The sequence below is a fragment of the Podarcis raffonei genome, chromosome 14 (assembly GCF_027172205.1).
Source record: "Podarcis raffonei isolate rPodRaf1 chromosome 14, rPodRaf1.pri, whole genome shotgun sequence".
Classification (NCBI taxonomy): domain Eukaryota; kingdom Metazoa; phylum Chordata; class Lepidosauria; order Squamata; family Lacertidae; genus Podarcis; species Podarcis raffonei.
The window spans coordinates 20,739,784-20,762,530 of NC_070615.1; the positions used below are offsets into that span (position 1 = coordinate 20,739,784).

General features: G+C 44.7%; 1 protein-coding gene across 1 annotated transcript in view; it reads right to left on the reverse strand.

The window, feature by feature from the left end:
• The window catches only part of ALDH1A3 (aldehyde dehydrogenase 1 family member A3), a 28,537-nt gene extending 24,114 nt beyond the window's left edge, over window positions 1-4,423 (reverse strand). The window contains exon 1 of the mRNA XM_053364893.1: window positions 4,213-4,423. Coding sequence (XP_053220868.1) covers window positions 4,213-4,314 — 102 coding nt within the window. The 5' untranslated portion in view covers window positions 4,315-4,423. The remainder of the gene's footprint in view (window positions 1-4,212) is intronic.
• Window positions 4,424-22,747: the final 18,324 nt, after the last annotated feature.

Consider the following 22,747-nt stretch of genomic DNA (forward strand, 5'->3'; position numbering starts at 1 on the left):
ATGTGTATGGTTCATCCATTCTGTTTGATTTTTGAGATGGTCAACATCTGTTGTTTTCCACATTTTGGGATGGATACCCCAAATGCCAGTGTTTTTAAAATTTATGTATATATCTATATGCCTATACATTAAGGAGAATGTGTACAAGCAGGCCTCCTTAAAGACAGATATATGCACACAACATCTACTCGTACCTGTCTGCTCACCAAGATCCTATGTTAAGCAAGAGGATTTCCTTTCCTTATGGCCACAGTAGGGATGTCAGCCAAACTCCACTGAGTTCACATTTAAAGACAAACCTTCCCAATTTCTACTTTCTGATAGGAAAAAATACACGATCCAAACTCTGCATGACTCTGTGAAATGCAGCTATCTTTTGGAACAAGCACTTTTCTAAACTTTGCAGTGCCCTTCTCCAGCCACGTAATGTGTACAAAAATGCACACGCTAGTGAAAATCACATAGAAAAAATGTATTAAGGAGCATTGTTTTGCAAAAATGTGACCATTTTTCAAAACGGCATACAAACGTGTATAGGAGAAATTTGCACTAAAACGCTGATGAATTTTCATGAGGGCTCTCTAAGAAGAAAATTTGCAAACGGCTGTGAAATGTGGAGAACTGGAACCTAAGAAACTGAAAGTGACAGATTATCCCAATCCCTAGCAAGCAGTTTAACGTTTTCCTGGAAATAAAGCCATTGTTCACATCTTATGTGGCTTCTGCATTTTGCAATGCACATCTTATAGGATCCAACACAAGTTGTGAGAGGCACAAACTCTCCAGGGTTTGAAAGCAAGACCCAGAAGCTTTAATAAAGTGATCAGTTAAGGCTGCAATACTAGCAAAACATTTTGTTTTCCAACACAGAGCAAATGGTACCTCTAAGCAAGGTATATACAGTGGTACCTCGGGTTACATATGCTTCAGGTTACAGACGCTTCAGGTTACAGACTCCACTAACCCAGAAATAGTACCTCGGGTTAAGAACTTTGCTTCAGGATGAGAACAGAAATTGTGCTCCGGCGGCGCAGCAGCAGTGGGAGGCCCCATTAGCTGAAGTGATGCTTCAGGTTAAGAACAGTTTCAGGTTAAGAACGGACCTCCAGAATGAATTAAATACTTAACCTGAGGTACTACTGTAGGTCCTCAGGCCAGTCACATTATTTTGGCACTTGAAGCTAAAAATCCCAAGCTCCTCTCCCCATTCCCCAGAAGTTAAAAAAAGCTAACCCAATCTGAATAATAAAAAATTAAAATGACAACAATTTACTATACTTTCATGACACCCTAATTCAGTTGCCTGAGTTAGCTGCCTAATTTTACCTAATGGTAGGGCTGGCTGTGACCGACTGCATTACTTGCCATGAGAATGTGCTAATAATATGGCTGAAGTCTTCTACTAAGGAGTCCTAAAAGGCCTGAGCCCCCCCCCCAACTCAATTCGTTAAGTCCGATATAACAGATCTGAAATGTGGTGGGTTGTGGCTTTTTTTTGTTCCAATGTGCCACTGAGTGGTTATACTTCAAGAAAAGGAATTAGCTCCTCTCGATATGAATTCCAGAACCTGAAGTTAACAGTGGTCAGTTACTACAGCCCAGATCAATTCCGCTAGCTGAAAGTCCTTACTAAAGGCTGCAATGTGTGGATATTGTAACTGAAAGTGATTAGTTCATCAATAGAGGCCAGACAGCTAATTGGGTTTTTAAAAAGTATTTTAAGTGGTAAAAGTCTACAGCTTGCTTAGCGTAACAGTTAAATCCATTTTAAAATAACACACTCCTTCCTACATGTCCCAAGCATGTGTGCAAAAGACTCTTTAAACTTTCTTGATCAATTTCCCTGTTTTATGACTAATTCACTTTACTTTTGTATAGGCGGAAGTATACATGTTCCATTTATTATCAGTGCATTCTTTCATTTTCAAATAAGTGAGATTATACAAGTGCCTGTAGTTGCACATGCTGCCTAACATTGCACAGAAATACACTCTTAGCAATTTTCAGCAGAAGATTCACTGCAACCTTGCACTTTAAACATCACCTGTATGTTGTTTTTCTTAGTTAGGGATAGGCTCAATTTCCAGTATTATTTTCTGTTGGGACCTCAGATTTAGACTCTACTTTGGGACCAGATCTTCAGATGAATACGTCAAGGAGAAGGAATAATTATAAATTTCAACAAGGCAACTGAATTTTAATCATGCCTCCAATTTCCATGTCTTTTTTTCTTTAAACTGACGTTCTATTTGGAAATAAACTTTTCTCTTTTTTTGAGTTCTATTTTTGCTGGGGCGGTGTCCTGCTGTTAATCTAAGTTGTAACTGGTAGATGCAGTTTTCATGTTAGTGGCCAAATACAGCAGGATATTTGCATAAATGCAAAAACCTGGCACCGACTAAAATACCAGCAGTCTCAATCATATGCTGAATATTATTCTTATTTTTAAAGTGAGTAATACTACAGCTACGCAATTCACTACCAGAAAGCGCTCAACTTTGCAGTCCCAGCTGTTCAATTGAGTCCTGAACAGGAACAGGAATAGGCTATAGTGAATGATGGACTGGCTCATTATTATTTTAAATAATTACTTACATGAAATACGATTCATTCTGCTTCCAACATGGCTACAGGGCCAATCACCCCAAGCATGCCTCTTGAAGAAAATGTAAAAAGCAGGGTAGCATTTTGCTTCTACTAATTCCTAGCCAATATTAACGCCCAGAAATTTTACTATTTTGAGATGCTTCACTTTCATTCATTCTCACACCGGCAGACTCTGTGGGCTAATGCCACTATCGTTCACATACTGAACAGAAGGTATGAAATAATACCATGTGCAATGGAGTGTTACCCCAGCTGAAATCACACTTCAATCAATAGTTTGTGTTAAACAAGCCATTAATTCCACATCTTCAGCCTCCCTCCCCATTTGCAATAAGGGTATAACACTGACCTACCTTGCAGGGGTGGTTTAAGGGTTAGCAGAACACTGTTAGAAATGCAGCAATATTATGGTACCAAAGTACAGGAAGAACATGGATCTAGTCATGTCCGTAAAATACATTAATGGAGAACCAAGAGAACTTTGTGAATAACTTTTAGACATGCAAACCTAGTTCCACTATGAGCCCCCCCCCCCGCCACCGTGCTACAAAACTTTCCAATGACGGCAGAAGTCCTTTCCTATGAAGGTGAGGTCAACTTCCACCAGGAGCAGGGCCTTTTCTGCAGCAGCCCCAGACTTGTGGAACATAATATACATGGCCTCATCTCTGCTAGCTTTCCAAATATGGCCATAACGTTTGGAAAGATAACTGCTCTCTTCTCTGGCTATGGATTTCATTATTGCGATGTTTCTGTTTGTTGTTTATTCAGCTGGTATGTCCTCTGCTTCAAGCGTTCAGGCTATGAGGGATGTGGCTTGTACAGCCAAAACAGCATTATCCATGCACAAGAGGGCATTGGCAGGCTCAGGGGGACCCCAGGGTTTAACAAAAGTAATTTTGGAAGGAAAAAAATTCCCCAGGAAGCAGGGGAACTGCCCAAGATTCCCCAATAAGGACAGAATGTTCAGCGGCCCTGAAACGCTGACTGTGGAACTGGAAAACTAGATGGATGGGAATGTAAAGTTTGTGCATGTCTTATTGTGTTGCTTAGTTTGTGAGCTCCTTTTGATATTAATTATGAAAAAGCAGCACATGAATACTTTTAAACAAGAAAAGATATTCTAACTCAGCTAGTTCCCAGCCTTCAGTTTTCCCTGCTGTAAAATGAGCACAGTGGCAAGGTAATCTCATGCGGCTTTAGCTGCCCACAGCATGCTTGAGATGCACTATTTATTTAAAAACAAACTAAAATTCTCTCTGTGTGTGTCTTTCTATCTCACACACACACACACAGTGCTTGGAAATCACAACCTAACCATTTTTCTGTCACCTTTTCTACATTTCCCTCTAAGATGCAGGGCCATCTGTGTTTTGTGGCTTTTATCCTGGAGCAACTTTTAGGTGTGCATTCTTCTCTAGTCTACTCCTTTGAGCAGGTTTTGTGGGGTCGGGAGGAAGAGAGAGATTGACCTCCTAAGGACTAGAGACTTTATTTCACTTTAAAATCCCTCTAGTTCTCCCACCAGGGAGAGAAAAGTAGACATAGAAGAAGATAATCACACAGAGGACGCATGAAAAGAGAAACCTACCGCTGCTCCCTTACCTTGGTGTACTTGATCTCCAAGTTCCTAATAGGATGAGGAAGCGGAGGGGTCGTTTTCTTCTCCGGCTGCCCGTTTTCTACGGCCCCATTGATTGCGGCCATCTCGCAGGATGCCTTTGGTGCGGGTAGCCTCCCTCTTCCTTGCAGCGGACGGAGTCCTCCTCGGCAGGGTGACAGGCAGCCAAGCTAGCACAAGCCTTTCCCAGGGCTTGCCTTTATGAATTCTCAGCCTCCAGCGGGAGTCCCGGGCCGAGGGCTCCCATTGGCTGCGCGGCTCTAAGCCACGCCCCGCTGCTGGTCCATGCAGCCGCTCGGAGGCTGCAATTGACAGGCAGCAGGTAAGGAAGGAAGGAAGAAGGAAGGAAGAGAAGGCGCGGGTGCAAGGCGCGGGACCCAAGCAGGTGCGGAAGATCAGCTCCAGCTTCCTCAGCAGAAAGGGGTGTGTTTGTATATATGCACATATATATTGTGTGTGCATGCGCGCGCGCCCCCACAAAACGTCTCTGTTTCTCTACCAGCCTCTGCCAACCGGGTTGTGTACTACAACTCCCATCAGCCGTTGTGTACTACAACTCCCATCAGCCCCAGCCAGCTGGTGCATATAGAATAAATACAATGGATGTGTGTGGATGTGTGTGTACGTGTGTATCCTTTTTCTCCAAAGAGGCAGCAGCTGTTTCATTTATCCCAGCTGTGCGGCCCCCTGGATTTTTTCATTCTTTCTCTTCCCCACCTCCCCCCGCCCCTTGCAAAAATAATACAATGAAGGTAATTGTTTTAAAAAACCTCCTGGAATGGCTCGATGAGCTGGGAATGAGTTAAGAAGCCCCATCCCCGTTTGTGTGTTTGTTTTTTAAAAATTGCCTTAGAAATGAGCACACGCAGCCTCAAAAACTCAAACCTCCGAGGAGGTCAGCTGTACTGCCACGGAGCGTTTCATATCCATCTATAATGGTGCTGCTTGTGTGTGTGTGTTTAAAGTTCTCCTTTTCTCCCCTATGATCACTGCAGCGCTATGGAATGAGCTCATATCAGATTAACCCCTCCTAATCAAAAACGTGCGTGCATAATGTCCATCTCTCTCCTCTCGCCGTGGAAGAGCCGCGCGAAGGAAGCCTCGCTTGTTTGCCTTGGCTTGGCTGGGCTTGGCGCGCCTCGGGCCCCTCCCGCCCGGCTCTGGCGCTCGGCCCACCAGCTGGATGCTCCTGCTCCCAGGCCAGCAGGACCAACAGCGCGGCTCTTCTGTAAGGCCCCAGGGAGCGATCCGCTGCAGCCACTATCAGCAGGGAAGGAGAGTCGAAAACGTACACGCCATAGATTTAAAACACATTACTTCCCCCCCACCTCCAGTATCATGGGAACTGTAGTTTACCCCATTCCCAACACCCATGCCAAACTACAGTTCCCAGGATTCTTTGGGGAGGGCAATGTGCTTTGAAGGTATGTTGCGGGTGCAGTTTGGGGTCTGCGAACTGTAAAGCATATTTGAAGCACATTTTCCCCCACCTTCTGGGGCACTAAGGGTTGGTGGGAACTGTAGACTACAGCGCCCACGGTTCTTTGAAGGAAAGATTGTGTTTTGATAGAAGACTTGCTCTCGTGTAGCAATGTATAAGAAAGCAAGCCGTATGAGGAATGGTTGAAGGAGCCTGGAAAAGAGGCGACTGAGAGGAGCTGATCTTCAAATATCTGAAGGGCTGTCGCATGGAAGAGGGAGCAAGCTTGTTTTCTCCTGCTCCGGAGGGTAGGACTCGAACCAATGGCTTCAAGTTACAAGCAAGGAGATTCCAACTAAACATCAGGAAGAGCTGTTTGACAGTAGAGCAGACTTCCTGGGGAGGTTGGAGACTCTCCTTTTTTCAGCAGAGGGTGGATGGTCATCTGTCTTGGATGCTTTAGTTGTGACTCCTGTATTGCAGGGGGTTGGCCTAGATGACCTTTGGGGGTCCCATCCATCTCTACAATTCTGTTAATCTATGGCAGCTTTAGAGTATGTAAGATGGTTTAAATATCAAAACTGATTTTTTTAAAAAAGATATTTATTAAAGTTTCAAAAAAAGTTACAATGCAATAAAAAGAAAAAAGAAAAGAAAAAATACAAAGTACAGAAAAATAAAGAAAAAAACAGTTAAAAACATATCAATCTTTTCATGTCTTGTCTTTCATTTGCTTGTTTCCCTGACCTCCTCACACCTCCCTTTTTTGTATTCCAGTTCAATTGGTTAATTCAGCAAATCCTTTCCCTCCTTGTTTTTATCTTAATCCTTTACCTTAATGTATTATAACTTCGCATTCTCACCTAATAACAGACCATTTTTACATACTCCTTTATGGCATTACCGCTAAAACCACTTAACTTCATTCCGACATCATTCTAACATTCATTAATTTTGCAATATTTATATAAGTAGTCTTTAAATTTCTTCCAATCTTCTTCCACCGACTCTTCTCCCTGGTCTCGGATTCTGCCAGTCATTTCCGCCAGTTCCATATAGTCCATGACCTTCATCTGCCATTCTTCCAGGGTGGGTAGATCTTGTGTCTTCCAATACTTTGCAATGAGTATTCTTGCTGCTGTTGTAGCATACATAAAGAAAGTTCTATCCTTCTTTGAAAAAAGTAACTCACATACTTAAAAATCAGTTTTGATTGAAGGGTAAGTATCAAAACTGATTTTTAAGTATGTGAGTTACTTTTTTCAATGCACCCCAAATGAAAATTGCTCAACATTTAGAGTATGCAAGAGTATTATTTCCCCATAAAGATTAAAATCTGTTGAGTTTTATAATATCTAAGAGTGAAAGCTGCTTTTGCCCTCACGGGAGTCCAATCAAAGACGGATTTTGATGCAAATGACCCTGGCAATTGCTTGGGCTGTCAGATTTGGGGTGGGTTTGTCTGATGGGTCTAGTATCTCAAACCACTCAACAGCTGAAACAAGCAAGGCATCCAATTCACATTTACTTTAAAATGTGTGTTGATTCATAAGAAGAAGGAAAAACAACCCAAAAGCTACAGTAGGACAATAGATTGATTAGGACCATCCATGATGTCACAAAAAAATGAGCAATTTTTTGAGTGTTCCAGAGCTCTTCTGCAAGATTCCTGCAGATCTCAACACCTTGCTCACTATTAGCTAATGGTTTGGTTGATCCTAATAAAGACATTATCCTGCTACAGCTTCCGGAGTCATCTTCGCTTGCGAAGCTGGCAATGTGTGACTTAACATTTATGATGTATGAGGATGATTCATGTGAAATTTACAGCTTCACTCCCTGCTCAGAAAACAGCAGGGGCCTAAGTGATTGTGGTCAGATTTATGTGTGCTAATTTTCTTGGCAGAGATACCTTGTTCTTCATACGATTTATGAGTCAAAGTTGTGAAATGGGCTTTTAATGCAACTTTTAAAAATGTATTCGGCAGTTGAACAAATGGAAGAGGAAGAATGAAAGGGGTGTTATTTGGTCTAGGGCAACCCTCGGTCCATTGCCTATTTTTCTGCAGAAGTTACTGATCTGAAAGTGTCTCCTGATAAGCAAGCTTAGACATCAAGTGACTCATGCAGAGAGACAACGGGGCAGGAGGGGCTTCTTAAGGCAAGTCATTTGGCTTCATAACAAGCATGGCGGAACAATCTGATGCAAGGACATGACAGAGTTAACTCTGCTCAGTGAAAGCTGATTGGAAGGATCTGATCGGAACACAGTTGAATAATACAGAGACACAACAGGGAGCCTCCTCTTCGGGTTTGCAGGAGCCTTGAATGATCTGCTTTTAGTCATGCTGGCCACATGACCCAGAAAGCTGTCTGTGGACAAATGCCGGCTCCTGAAAGCGAGATGAGCGCTGCAACCCCAGAGTCGCCTTTGACTGGACTTAACCATCCAGGGGTCCTTTAGCTTTTTACATTGCAGTTTTTTTGAGTGTCTGCCCTTGAAGGAATCTGCCCCCATGCTTCTGCATGAGTCCTCGCTCTGGACTTGCCTCCAAGGTCATATAGAGATTATAAAGCCAGCTGTCATGATCCTGTCACACCTGAAAGAGACACGGTACAGAACTATCTTCTCCAAGGGAAATGAAATGGAAGGAACCATGTTCAGGGCAATAAATGATGCAGAGACCCAGCAGGCAGCTTCCTCTTTGTGGAGGGCAGACACTTTTGGCCCACAAAACTCTTTAACTACAGTATTTAATTAACCAAATTCTCACCACACACTACCTGTTCTCTTTGAGGACATGAAAGGTTTGAACCCACAGTTTGGGAATTACTGCCACAGTGATGAATCCAATAGGCACCCTGGCATGAAAGACAGGCCAGAGATGACCTTTTAGCTTATGTCTGATTTTAATTGTTTTGCAGAGGTTTTAAGTAGTTTTAAAATGGTTTTTTTACTGGTAATTTATTCTTTTTGTAAACTTCTTAGAGGTTGTTGTTGTTGTTTTACAAACAAGAGGGTTATAAATTTTATGAAATTAATATGCGTGTGTATATATATATATAAATTTAAATGAAAGAAATGGTTGTTGCAAGATCTCAGGCCCCAGTGGGCAGAATCCTGCATTCAGTCACCATGTTGAGATGTGGAGTCCTCCAGTATAAGAGATTGCATTGTGGCAGCCAGAGGAGTACCCCTTGCAGGAGAGATCCCAAAGCAATAGGTTCTGTTTCACTGCACACCAGTAAGTTTCCAGACCTGAAAAAGCAGCCATTGTACCTATCAGAACAGGTACAGTTGGGGGAGAGTATGATTCACAAGCTGGAATGATTAACAATGCAACCCAATGTAAGTTTGCTGGGAAATTTCACTGTGTTTCACGGAAGATTGCTCCCTACTCCATGTGTTTGGAAGCACAGCTGAGATCCTGCAGAGAAGGCATGCCTCATTATGTCCTTGTTTGTTTGTTTATGTCGCATTTGTTATTTTCTTCTTCCCGTTTCTCGGAATCTCAGTAATTTCGGTGCTGGGATGTGATACGGATATGGAATTCCCCCAGCCCCACTTCCCATCTGGAGTGGCTAGAGGTGTTCAAGAATGTCCTGGTCATTTGCCTGGTCTGGAAAATGACGATTTTCTTGCCTTGTACGGGATGCAATATTTACTCTTAAGATTTGTTCCAGAGTATCTAGGATGTTTCCTGTAGCTGATATCAAAAGTGGGGCAAAGACTCTGTTAACTGTCTTTGGCTTCCCAACATCCTCCTTCATTCTCTTTCCTTTTCTTCATTTACAAGTGGGACAAAATTGTTGCAGCATGAAGTGCTTCTTTTCCACCCACTCCTCTCTATTCCACCCCCACCCCCACCCCATTTTTCATTTCTGTTTCAATCTGCCAGCATTTCATTCCCACTGAACATGCTTGCTGAGTCCTTAATGACCTGTTCTTTTGGTGTGTGTTGTCCTTCCTCCATTGGCATCTTTTTGTGTAGGTAGACCATATAACACTGGTCCTAAAAGACCTACATAGAAGAAGAAGAAGAAGAAGAAGAAGAAGAAGAAGAAGAAGAAGAAGAAGAAGAAGAAGAAGAAGAAGAAGAAAGAAGAAGAAAAAGAAGAAGAAGAGGAGCCGTCGTCTGGATTTGATATCCCACTTTATCACTACCCTAAGGAGTCTCAAAGCAGCTAACATTCTCCTTTCCCTTCCTCCCCCACAACAAACACTCTGTGACGTGAGTGAAGCTGAGAGACTTCAGAGAAGTGTGACTAGCCCAAGGTCACCCAGCAGCTGCATGTGGAGGAGCGGGGATACGAACCCAGTTCACCAGATTACAAGTTCACAGCTCTTAACCACTACACCACACTGGCTCTCAGTACATTTCCAAGCACAATTCAAAGTGTTGGTGCTGACCTTTAAAGCCCTAAACGGCCTCGGCCCAGTTTACCTGAAGGAGCGTCTCCACCCCCATCAGTCAGCCCAGACACTGAGGTCCAGCTCCGAGGGCCTTCTGGTGGTTCCCTTGCTGTGAGAAGGGAGCTTACAGGGAACCAGGCAGAGGGCCTTCTCGGTAGTAACACCCGCCCTGTGGAATGCCCTTCCATCAGATATCAAGGAAATAAACAACTATCTGACTTTTAGAAAACATCTGAAGGCATTCCCCATTCCCTTTTCCAGTCACTGCTTTCTATTCTCCCCCCAACCTGTTTGCCACCCCCCACCCTCAGGTCACACCTGCACCAAGCACTTAAAAGCACTACTATACCACTTAAACAGTCATGAAGAATGTTGGGAACTGTAGTTTGTTAAGGGTGCTGGGAACTGTAGCACTGTGAGGTCAACTGCAGTGACTGTTTAAAGTGGCATGAAACTGCTTTAAATTACAGTGCGGCTGGGACTGAAGACTCCATTGCCAGCCTGGTAGGGTTTTGTACATGGTATGGTGGCGATGACGGTAGTGGGGCAACTATCTTGTATTTTGCCTCACACAGCAAAATGTCTTGCGTTGGCCCTGTCCTCACCCCTCTTTCCTCCTTGTGCTTTTGGGCCCTTCTCCAGAAAAGCTCTGAATTCAGTCTCCAGCCCCAAAGGAACACAGCTCAGTGGTAGAACACCTGCTTTGCATGCAGAAGGTCTTCAGGAGTGAAGGAAAAGAGCCACTTTCTGCTTGAGATGCTGGAAAGCTGCTGTCAGTCAGAACAGGCAAAACTGGCTTTGGTGTGGGTCTAACCTGCTATAAGAAGGCAACCTCCTATGCTAGATCAGTATAGAATTTCAGAAAGCCAGCAAAGGCATTTTGGAAACAAATAAGTGGCAACAATAGCAAGCGAGGCAATCATTTGTTTTATCTCATCCTCATCTCTCACGTTTGCATTTATCCCCTACTTTCTCCCTTCTCGCTGCTACCTAAAAGCTAGCCTTAGCAAAGGGACAGTCATCAATATAGACTGGAGAACGACAATCATTTTTTAAGAGAATGGCAAGCTATTTGAGAGAGCATCAAAAATTGCCATCCTGTTCTATCCCCTTTCCTGGCCCTGTTCAAACAGGTTACGTAGGTTTTTCAAACAGCGCAAACCTGCCAGACCTTTCTCTTCCTCTTTTGTTTATTTTTGCCAGTGGTAAAAGTGGTACAGACCATAAGCAGTGATGCCTCTTTCAAACCACATTTGGTGCTTATCTTAGGATTCTTATCTTCAACAATGGATTCTTTAGGAAGCAAGCACATACGACATACTGTTGCTGCTGCACTTGGCAAAAGGCTCTTATTTGGTCCCCTTCATTAGCCATGGGCAGAGGTGTGGGATATGCAAGCTTGAAAGCACACACAAGTGTCTTCTGCCAGGAGACTTGGCAAGTACCGTACTTTTCTGTCTATAAGACGCCCTCGTGTATAAGTTGCCCCCTATTTTGGGGGACTCAAATTTAAGAAAATGGGGGGAGAGATGGCACAGAGTTGCAGAGCTTTTTGGGAGGTGGATTACCCAGAGTTGTTGAGCTTTTTAAAAGGGGGGATTGCTGAAAATCGCTCACCCGCACGTGCCACAAAATTAGCCTCCCGTCTGTCCCATCGCCGGCAGAAGCTGCCAGTCACCAGCCCAACTGCCAGAGTGTCAGCCAATCAACACCGCCCATGGACACAGCAACCAATAACATGCACAATAGCTGCTGACAGCCGTGGCAGCAACCAATCAAACGTCCACCCTATGCACTACCCATGTATAAGATGACCCCCACTTTTTAGCATGATTTTTAAAGAAAAAAAGATTGTCTTATACACGGAAAAGTACGGTAAGTCACATGCTGAATGCATTTGGGGGGAAATACCTTCAGGCCGTCAATGATGTAATGCATGGGTTGCAGTGGCGTAGCGTGGGTTGTCAGCACCTGGGGCAAGGCAAGTAATTTGCGCCCCCTAACCCGTGGATTTGCGCCCCCTAACCCTACCCCCCAGATGTTGCGCCCGGTGCGGCCGGCCCCCCCTGCACCCCCCACGCTACGCCACTGATGGGTTGTCGACCGTTTTGAACCTGTGGGTATATTTGGATTCTTTACCAAGTTTCCTGGGCACCAGCTCTTCGGGCTACTTCCAGCAGAATTAATCTGAGCCTTGAAAGAAAGTAGGAAAGAGAGACGCTCTTTGAACTTCCTCCAGAAGAAGAAGAAGAAGAAGAAGAAGAAGAAGAAGAAGAAGAAGAAGAGTAGTAGTAGTAGTAGTTTGGATTTGATATCCCACTTTATCACTACCCTAAGGAGTCTCAAAGTGGCTAAAAATATTTCCCTTCCTCCCCCACAACAAACACTCTGTGAGGTGAGTGGGGCTGAGAGACTTTGGAGAAGTATGGCTAGCCCAAGGTCACCCAGCAGCTGCATGTGGAGGAGCGGAGACACAAACCCAGTTTACCAGAATACGAGTCTACCACTCTTAACCACTAGGGTGTAAAAAACCACTCTCACCACCTCTTGACCAAGGGGGAAACAAAGGGAGGGGGTGCTCAGAGGCTTTGTGGGCACCAGGGAAAGGCCTCAAGAATTGTTTGGTGACTTCAATTCCCCTCAAAGAGCTACAGTTCTGTGGAAAGGGATTGAGTGTTAAACCACTCCTGACATTGTAGCTCTGTGAGGAAAATGGGAAGGGGGTTCCCTAAGAACTCTCAACACTCTACCAAACTACCACCCCAAGAGTTCTTTGGAGGGAGCCCTGACTGTTTAAAGTGATATCATAACATGGTGTGCATGTGGCCCTGTTGTTGACTTCCCTGCTTTCTGCCCCACTAGTCTCAGTGGGCGCCAGGCACCATTGGAAGCAGTAAGCTATGTCTACCTCAAAGTCTGAAATACATTAAAATGGCCAGTTCTGTGGTGCCCATTGAGTGAAAGGGCAAAACTCTGTGATGTTGAGTTCTCCCCTGCTTGCTCTGTGCGGAGACCCTTTTACCTGAGATCCTGTAGCCAGAGACTGAGTCTGGGACCTATGGCATGGAAAGCATGTGTTCTAACACCGAGCTACAACCACTTTCCTTGAGTACCTTAATTTTAGTTATTTTTTGCATTTATATCCCATCTTTTTACTCAAAGGATCTCAAGTACACAGTTCTCCCCCTTCTCAATTAACCCCCACAGCAATCTGGTGACATAGGCTAGGCTGAGGGGCAATGGTTGGCCCAAAGTCACCCAGTAAACTTCGTGGCTGAGTGAGGATTTGAACCCTGGTCTCCCAGGTCCTCATCCAACAGGCTTTCTACTGCACCACACTGGCTCTCTTAAGAAGTGCCATGTGACCAATTCATCAAATCTGGATTCAGAAACATTGTTGTATGAAATTTCTCCCAACACAATGCATTTCTGTGTGTTGTTTTCCCTAATATAGACACATTCTTTGGTTGGAGAACAGCACAACAAAATTCAGTGCTGTGCAAATTTTGCAGGATCGCTGTGCTTCATGCAGCATTTCAGGAAGTGCGATTTAGGTAGGTTCATCATCCCTGACCACTGCTCCTGCTAACAGGGATGATGGGAGTTGTAGTCCAAAAACAACTGGAGACCCAGATTTGGGAAACGCTGATCTAGAGGGCTGCAGCTTCCCCAGTCCTCTTTTAGACCATTGTCAAGCTACATTGGAGGTCCTGAGAAGGACAGGAAGGCAGGACAATTTGCAATCATAATCATCATCTTCTCTGCTTGTGTTGTTTACATAAAGGCTAACAGAGCATATTTTTCAACCAACTGCTTATGCAATGGGATTTGCAGCCATACTTTAAAGGGAACACAGGGATGCTGGTAAAAATGGCATCCCTGTATGGAGCTCCCCTTCCATCTGAGGCCTGTGTGTATGTATGTCTGAGAGCCAGTGTGGTGTAGTGGTTAGAGCGTCAGGCTACAACTTGGGAGACCAGGGTTCAAATCCCCACTCAGCCATGAAGCTGGGCCAGTCACTCAGGATGGGAGTTGACCAGACACTTGGATGGCTTTAAAAAAGGATTAGTCAAATTCTGCTGCAAGGAGGACTGATGGCAATAGTCTTATGCAGTCTTCTGACAGGCATCGGGTTGGCCATTTTGAGAAAGACTTGCTGGACTAGATGGGCCACTAGCTTGATCCTGCATGCTTATGTTCTTATTCCCCTTATAACCTGACCTACATTGAAGGCTGTTGTGAGGATAAAATGGGTGGGGGAAGAACCATGCACACCACCTTGAGCTCCTTGAAGGAAAAGTGAGATATAAATGTCATAATAAAAATAAAGAAATGAACGAAACATAGCACAACTTGCTTCAGGCCCTTCCTGCTTCCATCCTTCAGTGAGTGGCAGTCTGGAGAAGAGGTCCTTTCTTTGATCAGTCCTGGACATTCACTAGATGCCCATGAGTTCTTAGTGTTATGAGAGAAGGAGAAATACTTTCCCCTAGCCACTTTCCTCACGCACACATACGGTTGTATTCCAGAGTCCCATATGACAAGCTGCAGTGCACTTCCACAGGCCTGTTCACTCTCACCCACCCTGGTTTTAAACGATTATATTACTCCCATGTTAATGAAGGTTTTCCCTCACTTCCTCCTCATTAACAAAGTCCTCTGCCGGTGCCCCTCACCCTGACGGTCCAGCAGCAGGCTGATGGAAACAGCAACAATAATTCATTTCAGAGCAAAATATTTACTTTGATATCGGCCCCCTGAGGAAGCTGAGAGGTCCTCTCGCCTGCCCTGCCAACTGTCTCCCAAGTTAGGATTCTGGGGCCTTTCGCTCTCGGAAGGTGCGGCGGGTTGGCTTGGAGAAGACTGGGTGGGTGGGGAGAGACAGGGCGAGGGGAGGGGGTTGCACCTGGGCCTGATGAAGTTTAATGGACTTTAACACATGCAAACAAGTGCTTTTGTTCCAGGGACAAAGGCCTTCTCAGCTTAAGGCTGATTCCCAAACACTGCCCGCATTGTTTCCCCTCGGATGCCTCTTGTCACTCTCCTTGTCAAAGTTTAATTAGGACAACGAGCTTTTGCAGGCTCATTTCGCACTTCAGCAACTTCCTAACACTTCCCTAACGAGGGGAGAAGGGGTCTCGGAGAGCCCTGGGCCTTTGAGGAGGGGGTCGGCCGGGAGATGAGCAGAGCGTCCAACCAGACAAGACTGAGCCGTGGCAGAATGAGGGGCAGATGGGAAACAAAAGCCAGTGGAAGTTGAGTCCAATGGAAAATGGGTACAGTTGTTCACCATGAGTGGAGAGTTTTGACGGAGATGGCATTTCTTCACTTGCCATGCCCCACTGAAGACTTTCGGAAGTCCAAGGGTTTTGCTTTATGCTTTTTAGAAAAGGCTATTTTTTAAAGATTTGGATGTAAAATTTTGGTATTGACTTTGTCACTAACATTAAATGAGTCTGTCAAATCCAGTTTCTCTCAGGTCACATCCAAACCCTACATTTTGAGCACTATTAACAGTCATGGCTTCCACCAAGGAATCCTGGCAACTGCAGTTTGCTCAGGGTGCTGAGAGTAACCAGGAGTCCCCTATTTTCCTGACAGAGCTACAATACTCAGACAGGTTCAGCAGTCAATCCCTTTTTCCAAGGAACTCTGTGAGGTGAATAGGATTCTTCAGGAGAAGCCTTGGTGCTTCAGCACTACTTTAAATACAGGGTGCAGATGTGGCACTAGTTCCTCAATCTCAGATTCAGTTTTCCACATTTCCATAATCATCTGCAAATATTAATAATTTTTTTAAAATAAAAAATTCTAATGGAAATTCATCAACACTGTAGCGCAAAATTCTCCTAAAATACACATTTTCATTCATCTTGGTTAGGAACTGCTCCACAAAATTCAGATAAACACAGTTTTCAAAGGGTAGTTTGGTTTCAGTTTGCATATTGGTTCAAGAAGGCAATTAGGTCACAACTAGGTTGTAAGCAGAAGTCTAAGGTGAACTAGCCACAGACAGGTGAGCAATCAGGGCTGAAGAGCTCAAGCGTCAGGAAGATCTCTTACACCTCTTCCTGCTCAGGAGGAGCCAATGGCTTGCCTGCATGGGAGGAGTAGGTTCAGGGCCTGAAGGCACCTCTCTAAGAAGCTGCTGCCTGCAGTTCGTTGGCCGACCACACGGGGCAGCTGTTCACTGGTCCAAAGTGATGGACAGACTGGAAAGATATTCTCCCACGCAAATTCCTCTTTGATAAGAGAATCCAGCAGTTACTCTGAAAATGAAGTTCTTCCCTCACAGTTTGTAGCTACAGTATTCCATTTCCAGAATTAACTGCCACCATGTAGATGTGGTGAAAGCTGATGGCCGCAAGCTCAGGTGTTTCCTTATTTATTTGGATTTATTTAAGAGGACCTATACACCACTTAATCACCCATAGCTTTCAAGTGGTTTACACAGTCTTAGTGTCCAGTCTTAGCCCTACTCAGAGTAGACTCACTGAAAATAAGGGACGTAACTAATTTAGGTGAAATAATAGCAATAACAACAATGAAGAAAAAGAGGAAAGTGCAAAGCAAGAAACACAGGTCAGTATTTTACTAGTCTCAGTAGGCTTGTCAAAGCAACAGTGTTTATGCAGGTGACGGAAAGGGTACAGTGATTTAAATAAGTGATTTAAATAAGCAGGGAGTTCCAATAGTGCAGGTGCTGCCACACTAAAAAGATTGCAGAAAACAATGCCACAATAGGACCTGGTACAGTATAAGTAATTCCCTTTCTATTGTCTCCAGTGGAATAGGGGATGCAGATTGCTCTGCCTTGCCTTCCACCACTCTCTTTCTGTGTTCTCCTGCTCCCGGGCCAGGGGTGCTTTGGATATAGAGGTTGTTCAGCAGATTGCCGCCTCTACAAAATGTAGGCTTGCTCTGTAAGTAACCAGCTATTTGCTCCTTGTTCATGCTGCCCCAGGTCAGCTGCCTGGGGTGTCCTCTCAGCAAAAGGGCAGAGTGTGGTCTTACATGTTTATAGAAAGGAGCACTTACAACACTTAATGTCTTCTATAATATGGGGGGAAACTGCAAAAATAGGCATCTTAGAGAAAATTGCATATAAAATGATGTGTAGTAGGAGAAATTTGCACAAAAATGCTGATGGGTTTTCATGAGAACTTTTTTTAAAAAATTGCAAACAGATGTAGAAATGCGGAGAGCTGAACGTATAAGACTGTAAAACGTACAAGACTGTAAAGACAGAGGGATATGGAAATTGACATGTTTGCCCTGTCCCCTGGCAGATGGTGCTATGATAGGAATGATAAACTTCAGAGTTGACTCTGACAGCTTTGACTTTCTCATCCTGCGTCTCCACCTTCTACACCCCAATCTGATCAAAGTCCATCTCCAGTACGGATGAAGTTATACTTCGCACGTTTGCTGTTGAAGATCAGATGGCAGCTTCAGTCACCTAGTCACAGCCGCCCGACTGTCTCTCGATTAAATTCCAATTAAGTCATCATCAGCTGAGAAAAAGCATGAAATAATATCCAACATCAAAACCAATGTGAGGAGGGGATGTCTGGGAAGAGGGGGGAAAGGTCTGTTGCCATTTGTTTGGGTTTTTGTGTGTTCCAAAAAATATACAAATACACACACAAACACACACGTTTCTAGTATACAGTGGTACCTCAGGTTAAGTACTTAATTTGTTCTGGAGGTCCATTCTTAACCTGAAACTGTTCTTAACCTGAAGCACCACTTTAGCTAATGGGGCCTCCTGCTGCTGCCACGCCACCGGAGCACGATTTCTGTTCTCATCCTGAAGCAAAGTTCTTAACCTGAGGTAATATTCCTGGGTTAGCAGAGTCTGTAACCTGAAGCATATGTAACCTGAGGTACCACTGTACTTGAATTGTTTAGCTGCCTTGAGAATTTTAGGAAAGCAAGGGTGAGGGGGGGGGGAAATTTCAAGTAAAAGAAACGAACACACACCTGAAATATTCTTAAGGGAACCTGTGGCCCACCTGAGCTTGAACTGAATTCCTCTCCCATCCCTAGTTGTGTGGCGCCTTAAGGAAACAAAGAGCCAGATCAGTCGGTGACCCTTGGACAATCCAGCCCATTACATTGAGAGGAGTTGGTGCCCACCTGTTCTTCCTGACCACCTAGCATGCTTACTGCACCTGTGCCAGATGTTCACATGGGGATGCGACATGCAAATATAGCCTACATGAATCAGGCACAGTGCAAGGGCCAAAATCACACAGGCCACGACTTTGGAGTCTCCAGACTTCAAGGACAACTTGGAACCAATTTCTTGCAGGAGCAGCCAGTGGAAAGCCCCAAAATGGAACATTCCTTTTAAAAAAAGAATCATACTTTATTTAAAATTCAACAATAACAAAGGAAAAAACCCACAGTAATTGCTACATCAATTCATTACAATTAACCATTTTTAACAATATATAAATAGTAATAGAAAAATTACACAACATCACTTTTAACTTACTGAAATTTTCATATTACACTTTTATCTCTTTATCTCTTTCTTAACAAATCAAAAAGAGAAAGACCAAGAAAGGAGGCACAAAAAAGAAGAGGAAGAAGAAGGGGGGAGGGAGAGAAAAGGAAAAAGGAAAAAAGCGGGGAAAGGAAAAAAGAAAAGAAAAGAAACACATTTGACTTCTGATTAGACTCATTGTGTTATTATTTCCACTATTTTTTCACACACAGTTCCAAATTATTGTATTGCTTTCTTTGTTTTCGTCAGATATAAAAAAAATATATTTGTTGTTTTACAAGGATCATTTTACAAGGGACGTTCCAAAGGCAAGGAGAGGGAGGAGCTGTGCCAGCCTGCGACTCGTTGGATCCCAAGGTGCTGGCACAAGGCAGCATGTGGCCTCATCCAGGCCTGTACGCTGCACCAGCTCCAGGTTGGCATGGTAATTTGCCTCCCCCACTCCTTCAGCTGATGTGCATCCCCCCCACTCTGTTCAGCCCCACTGGGTAGTGGCCTGGGTTTGGACTGAGCTCTTAAGCATGTGTTTAAGTATCCCATTGAAGCCTAGATTTGTCATGAGGGTGGAATGAGACAACCTCATATACGCTGCCCTGAACACCATGTAAGAAACACAGGGGTCAAAAATGGAGGTGTGGCTGGCACAACAAGCAGTCCGTGTGTGTGTGTGTGTGTGTGTGTGTGTCTGTCTGTCTGTCTGTCTGTCTCTCTGTGTGTGAATTTAAAGGCAAACAGGAAGTGGCAATGGGAATGGGCCAATCTGTAACTGGATGGGAGCTTGCGACTCAGTTCTACATGCCCACATTCATATTTTCCCCACTCCCAGGCCTGCTCTCCTTACATATAGGTTCCTAAGGCTGCAAATAGGTTTGAGAGGACAGTGAGGACTAGTATCATGGCTGGTGACTTCAGCAATTTTACTGCAGCAAGGAAAAGCAGTATTTCCCCCCCAGAGGGAAGAGGTGTGGAGGGGCGAGGGCTCACTCCCAGCTGAGATGTTGCAGGGGTCACCAAGCACAGTTACCTTTTAGGCGGCGGTCTTCCCTTCACTCAAAGCAGCACATCATTAAAATGAATCTGGCAGAGGCTGGGAACTGGGAAAATTGGCCATGGGGCCGGGGAGAAGTCTTCATGTATTTCCTTTGGGTGTAACAGTTTATATAAAATATTCTTATTTCAGCAATTTGGGGCAGTGTTGGTGTTTCTTTTCCTTTTTTCTAGCAAAACCGCAGTATTTTCAGGTTTATAGTGTAGCTTTTCCAAAGTTGGCTCAGTCTGGGGAGTTGGGCAGGGGAACTTTCATTACAGGCACGAATATGTGCAATTTTAGTTCATGAGTTCCAGATTTGCATAATTTTTCAAAGCAACTGGTTTTAATGACGGCTTTTTTAGCGACCAGGGTTTCCTTTAATAGATTTTAATTAGCTGTCAAGAAGTAAAATGTAATTCAACTCTAATTAAAAAGTAAGCATTGGTTTGAAATGGTATCATTCAAAGAATTGTGACAATATGAATTGGGCAACATCTTCTAACACACATTTTGACAGAGATTAGTGCGCACAGTTCTGGGCACGAGGCAGAGTCCAGATGCAGCCGGCTAAGTTCTACTCAGAGTAAGCCCATTAAAATTAATGGACCTAAGTGACTCATGTCTATTAACTTCAACGGTTCTACTCTGAGGAGGACTAACATTGGATACAACCCAGAGGAGGGAATGTGCCTCATAAAAATACAGGGCTAAAAAGACAGAATCAGTAAGTAGCACCTTTGGTCAACTATCAGGCCTCAGCATCCCAGCAAGGCTTACCGCTGATGTCTGATTTTGGATCCCAGTTAATCCTCCCCACTCCTCTCTCTCTCTCTCTCTCTCTCACACACACACACACCTTGTTATGTACTGAGTTGAATAGGATCCAAAATGCAGCAGTCTGATTGGTCCTAGAACAATAGGATTCAGAATGCAGCAGTCTGATTGGTCCTAGAACAATGCAGCAATATGATTGGTCCACAGGAGCCACCCAATCGAGCTCCAGATGGAAGTGAATCCACAACCTGATTGGCCTACAGGAGAATCCCGGAATTAGCCAATCACGTGCAGCCCATTGTGTAAATAATGTATATAAAGCAGATACTTTGGGGGAACATTCATTCCTCCTCACTACTATGAGCTGAATAAACAGCACGAAATCCACTCTCGACTCCGAGTATATTTCACACCTCATCAGAGTACTAGGCAGACAGGACTGGAATCTCTGCCATTTTAATCTCTAAGCATGACCCAGAAGCGTGTGGCACTAATGTGGCACCCATGGGTGCAATAGCATCCTCAAGGTCTACCTCTAGGGTCCATGAACCCCGGTTAGGCCCCCCCGTCCCCATTCACTGCCCCCCTGTTCATGAGGTAGCAAGTGTGATTACCTTTTCTCCAGTGAAAAAAGTACATTGAACCAAAGGAGGAAGCAAGGAAGGGTGACACTCTTCCCCACTTCCTCTTTCGCCACTATATGCTTTTCAGAGCTCGGGTTAATTATGTCACTCAGATCCTTGGGAAAGCTGAAGTACGTGTCTTTTTCTCTTTGTGTATCTTGAATTTACAGTGTGTGTGTGGCAATCGCTGGGAGACCAGAGGGGATGGTGCCCATCACTCGAAAGTTTGCCCGTAGGCCTAAAAAAGGTGGACAATTCCTCTTCCGGAGCAATAGGACACTGGGCGTAGTGCAGGAAATAAAAATGGCAGTGCTCTCAGCTGCTGTAGAGGGTGCAAACAGCAGCCAGGCCTCAACAAGTGCAGCCTATTAAAAGGACCTGAAATTCCACAAATTGGTCATTTGGCAGGGAAGGAAGGAGGTGGAGAGGGGGGGCTGGATTCTGTCCCCTATTCCCTGTCCCAAACATCCGAACAGCTGGATTCCAGCTTTGTTTACTGGGCTGATTGCCCAGCCACAGCTGCTGGATCAGGCTGGGGAACTGTGGGAGCTGCAGCCACTTGCAAGCAATTCTCCATCATCTAGGGATCGGGGTGTAGAAAGCCTACTTCCAGACATGTGGAATCCCAAGCTCAATTGGGACAACTGTGGCTAGTTCACAGGCTGCTGTCTGAACCTGGGCTTCATAGGCATTGAATGCAGAAGGTCTTCGCAACCATGCCCAAGAATGGACTTGGGAGGCTCAATATAGCTGGTCCTCCCCCACCATCCTTTTTCTTCCTCTTTTTTGAAAACAAAACAAAATGCAGTGGAAGCTTGGTTCTCAAACGTAACCCCTTCCAGAAGTCCGTTCAACTCCCAAAATGTTCGAAAACCAAGGCATGCCTTCTGATTGGCGCAGGTGCCCCAGAAACAATAGCCAACAGCCATATCAGACGTTCGGCTTCCGAAAAACGTTTGAAAACCGGAACACGTATGTCAGGGAACTGCCATCAGGGCCGGAGGGAGAGAGCGGGCTCCAGAGGGACTCCAGAGAGCGCCCTGGGATGGGGAGAGGCAGCCCATCTTCTGGGGAAGGGAATCAGCGTAGCACCAGTGGAGAAGGGGGGCAGATGGGAGAATCGGCGAGGCGGTCCCATGACTCCTTGCCGGGGACCAGCGGGGAGAGTAAGGGCCCTCCGCTGCCCACACCCTCCTTGCGCAGAAGGCTTCCGCGCAGGGAGAGTAGGCGGAGACTAGGCGTCAAAGAGCTTATTTGCTGGAATCAGTTCAAGAAACGCCCACTGACGGATTCTGCCAGCGATTGAGGCAGCCACGGGCGAGTGGCTGTCCGGACAGAAAAGGTTCACTCAGGCAGCCCAGCCAGGTGTGGTGCCGGTTTACGCACGAGCAACCCCTAGAACCATTACAACGTACTTTCAGGTTTGCGGCGTTCAGGAGCCAATTTATTCATCAACTAAGCCGTTCGAGAACCAAGGTTCCACTGCAATGGATAAAACAAGCATCTTTAGCTGTACTGCTGGATAAGTGTTTAACGGTTATTGTATTCGCATTCGTTTAAGTACCAATAAAATTTTGTTAAAAGAAATTAATGGGAATTGGAATTACATCTGAAAATGATCAAAGGGAGGATTTTTATTTATTTATTTATTTTGGTATGTGGGTGAAATTCTTATGAGTGGGGCACAAGGGTTTTTTGTTTGTGTGCTCACCTTACTTTCAAGGTGGCCACGGGATGATGATCACA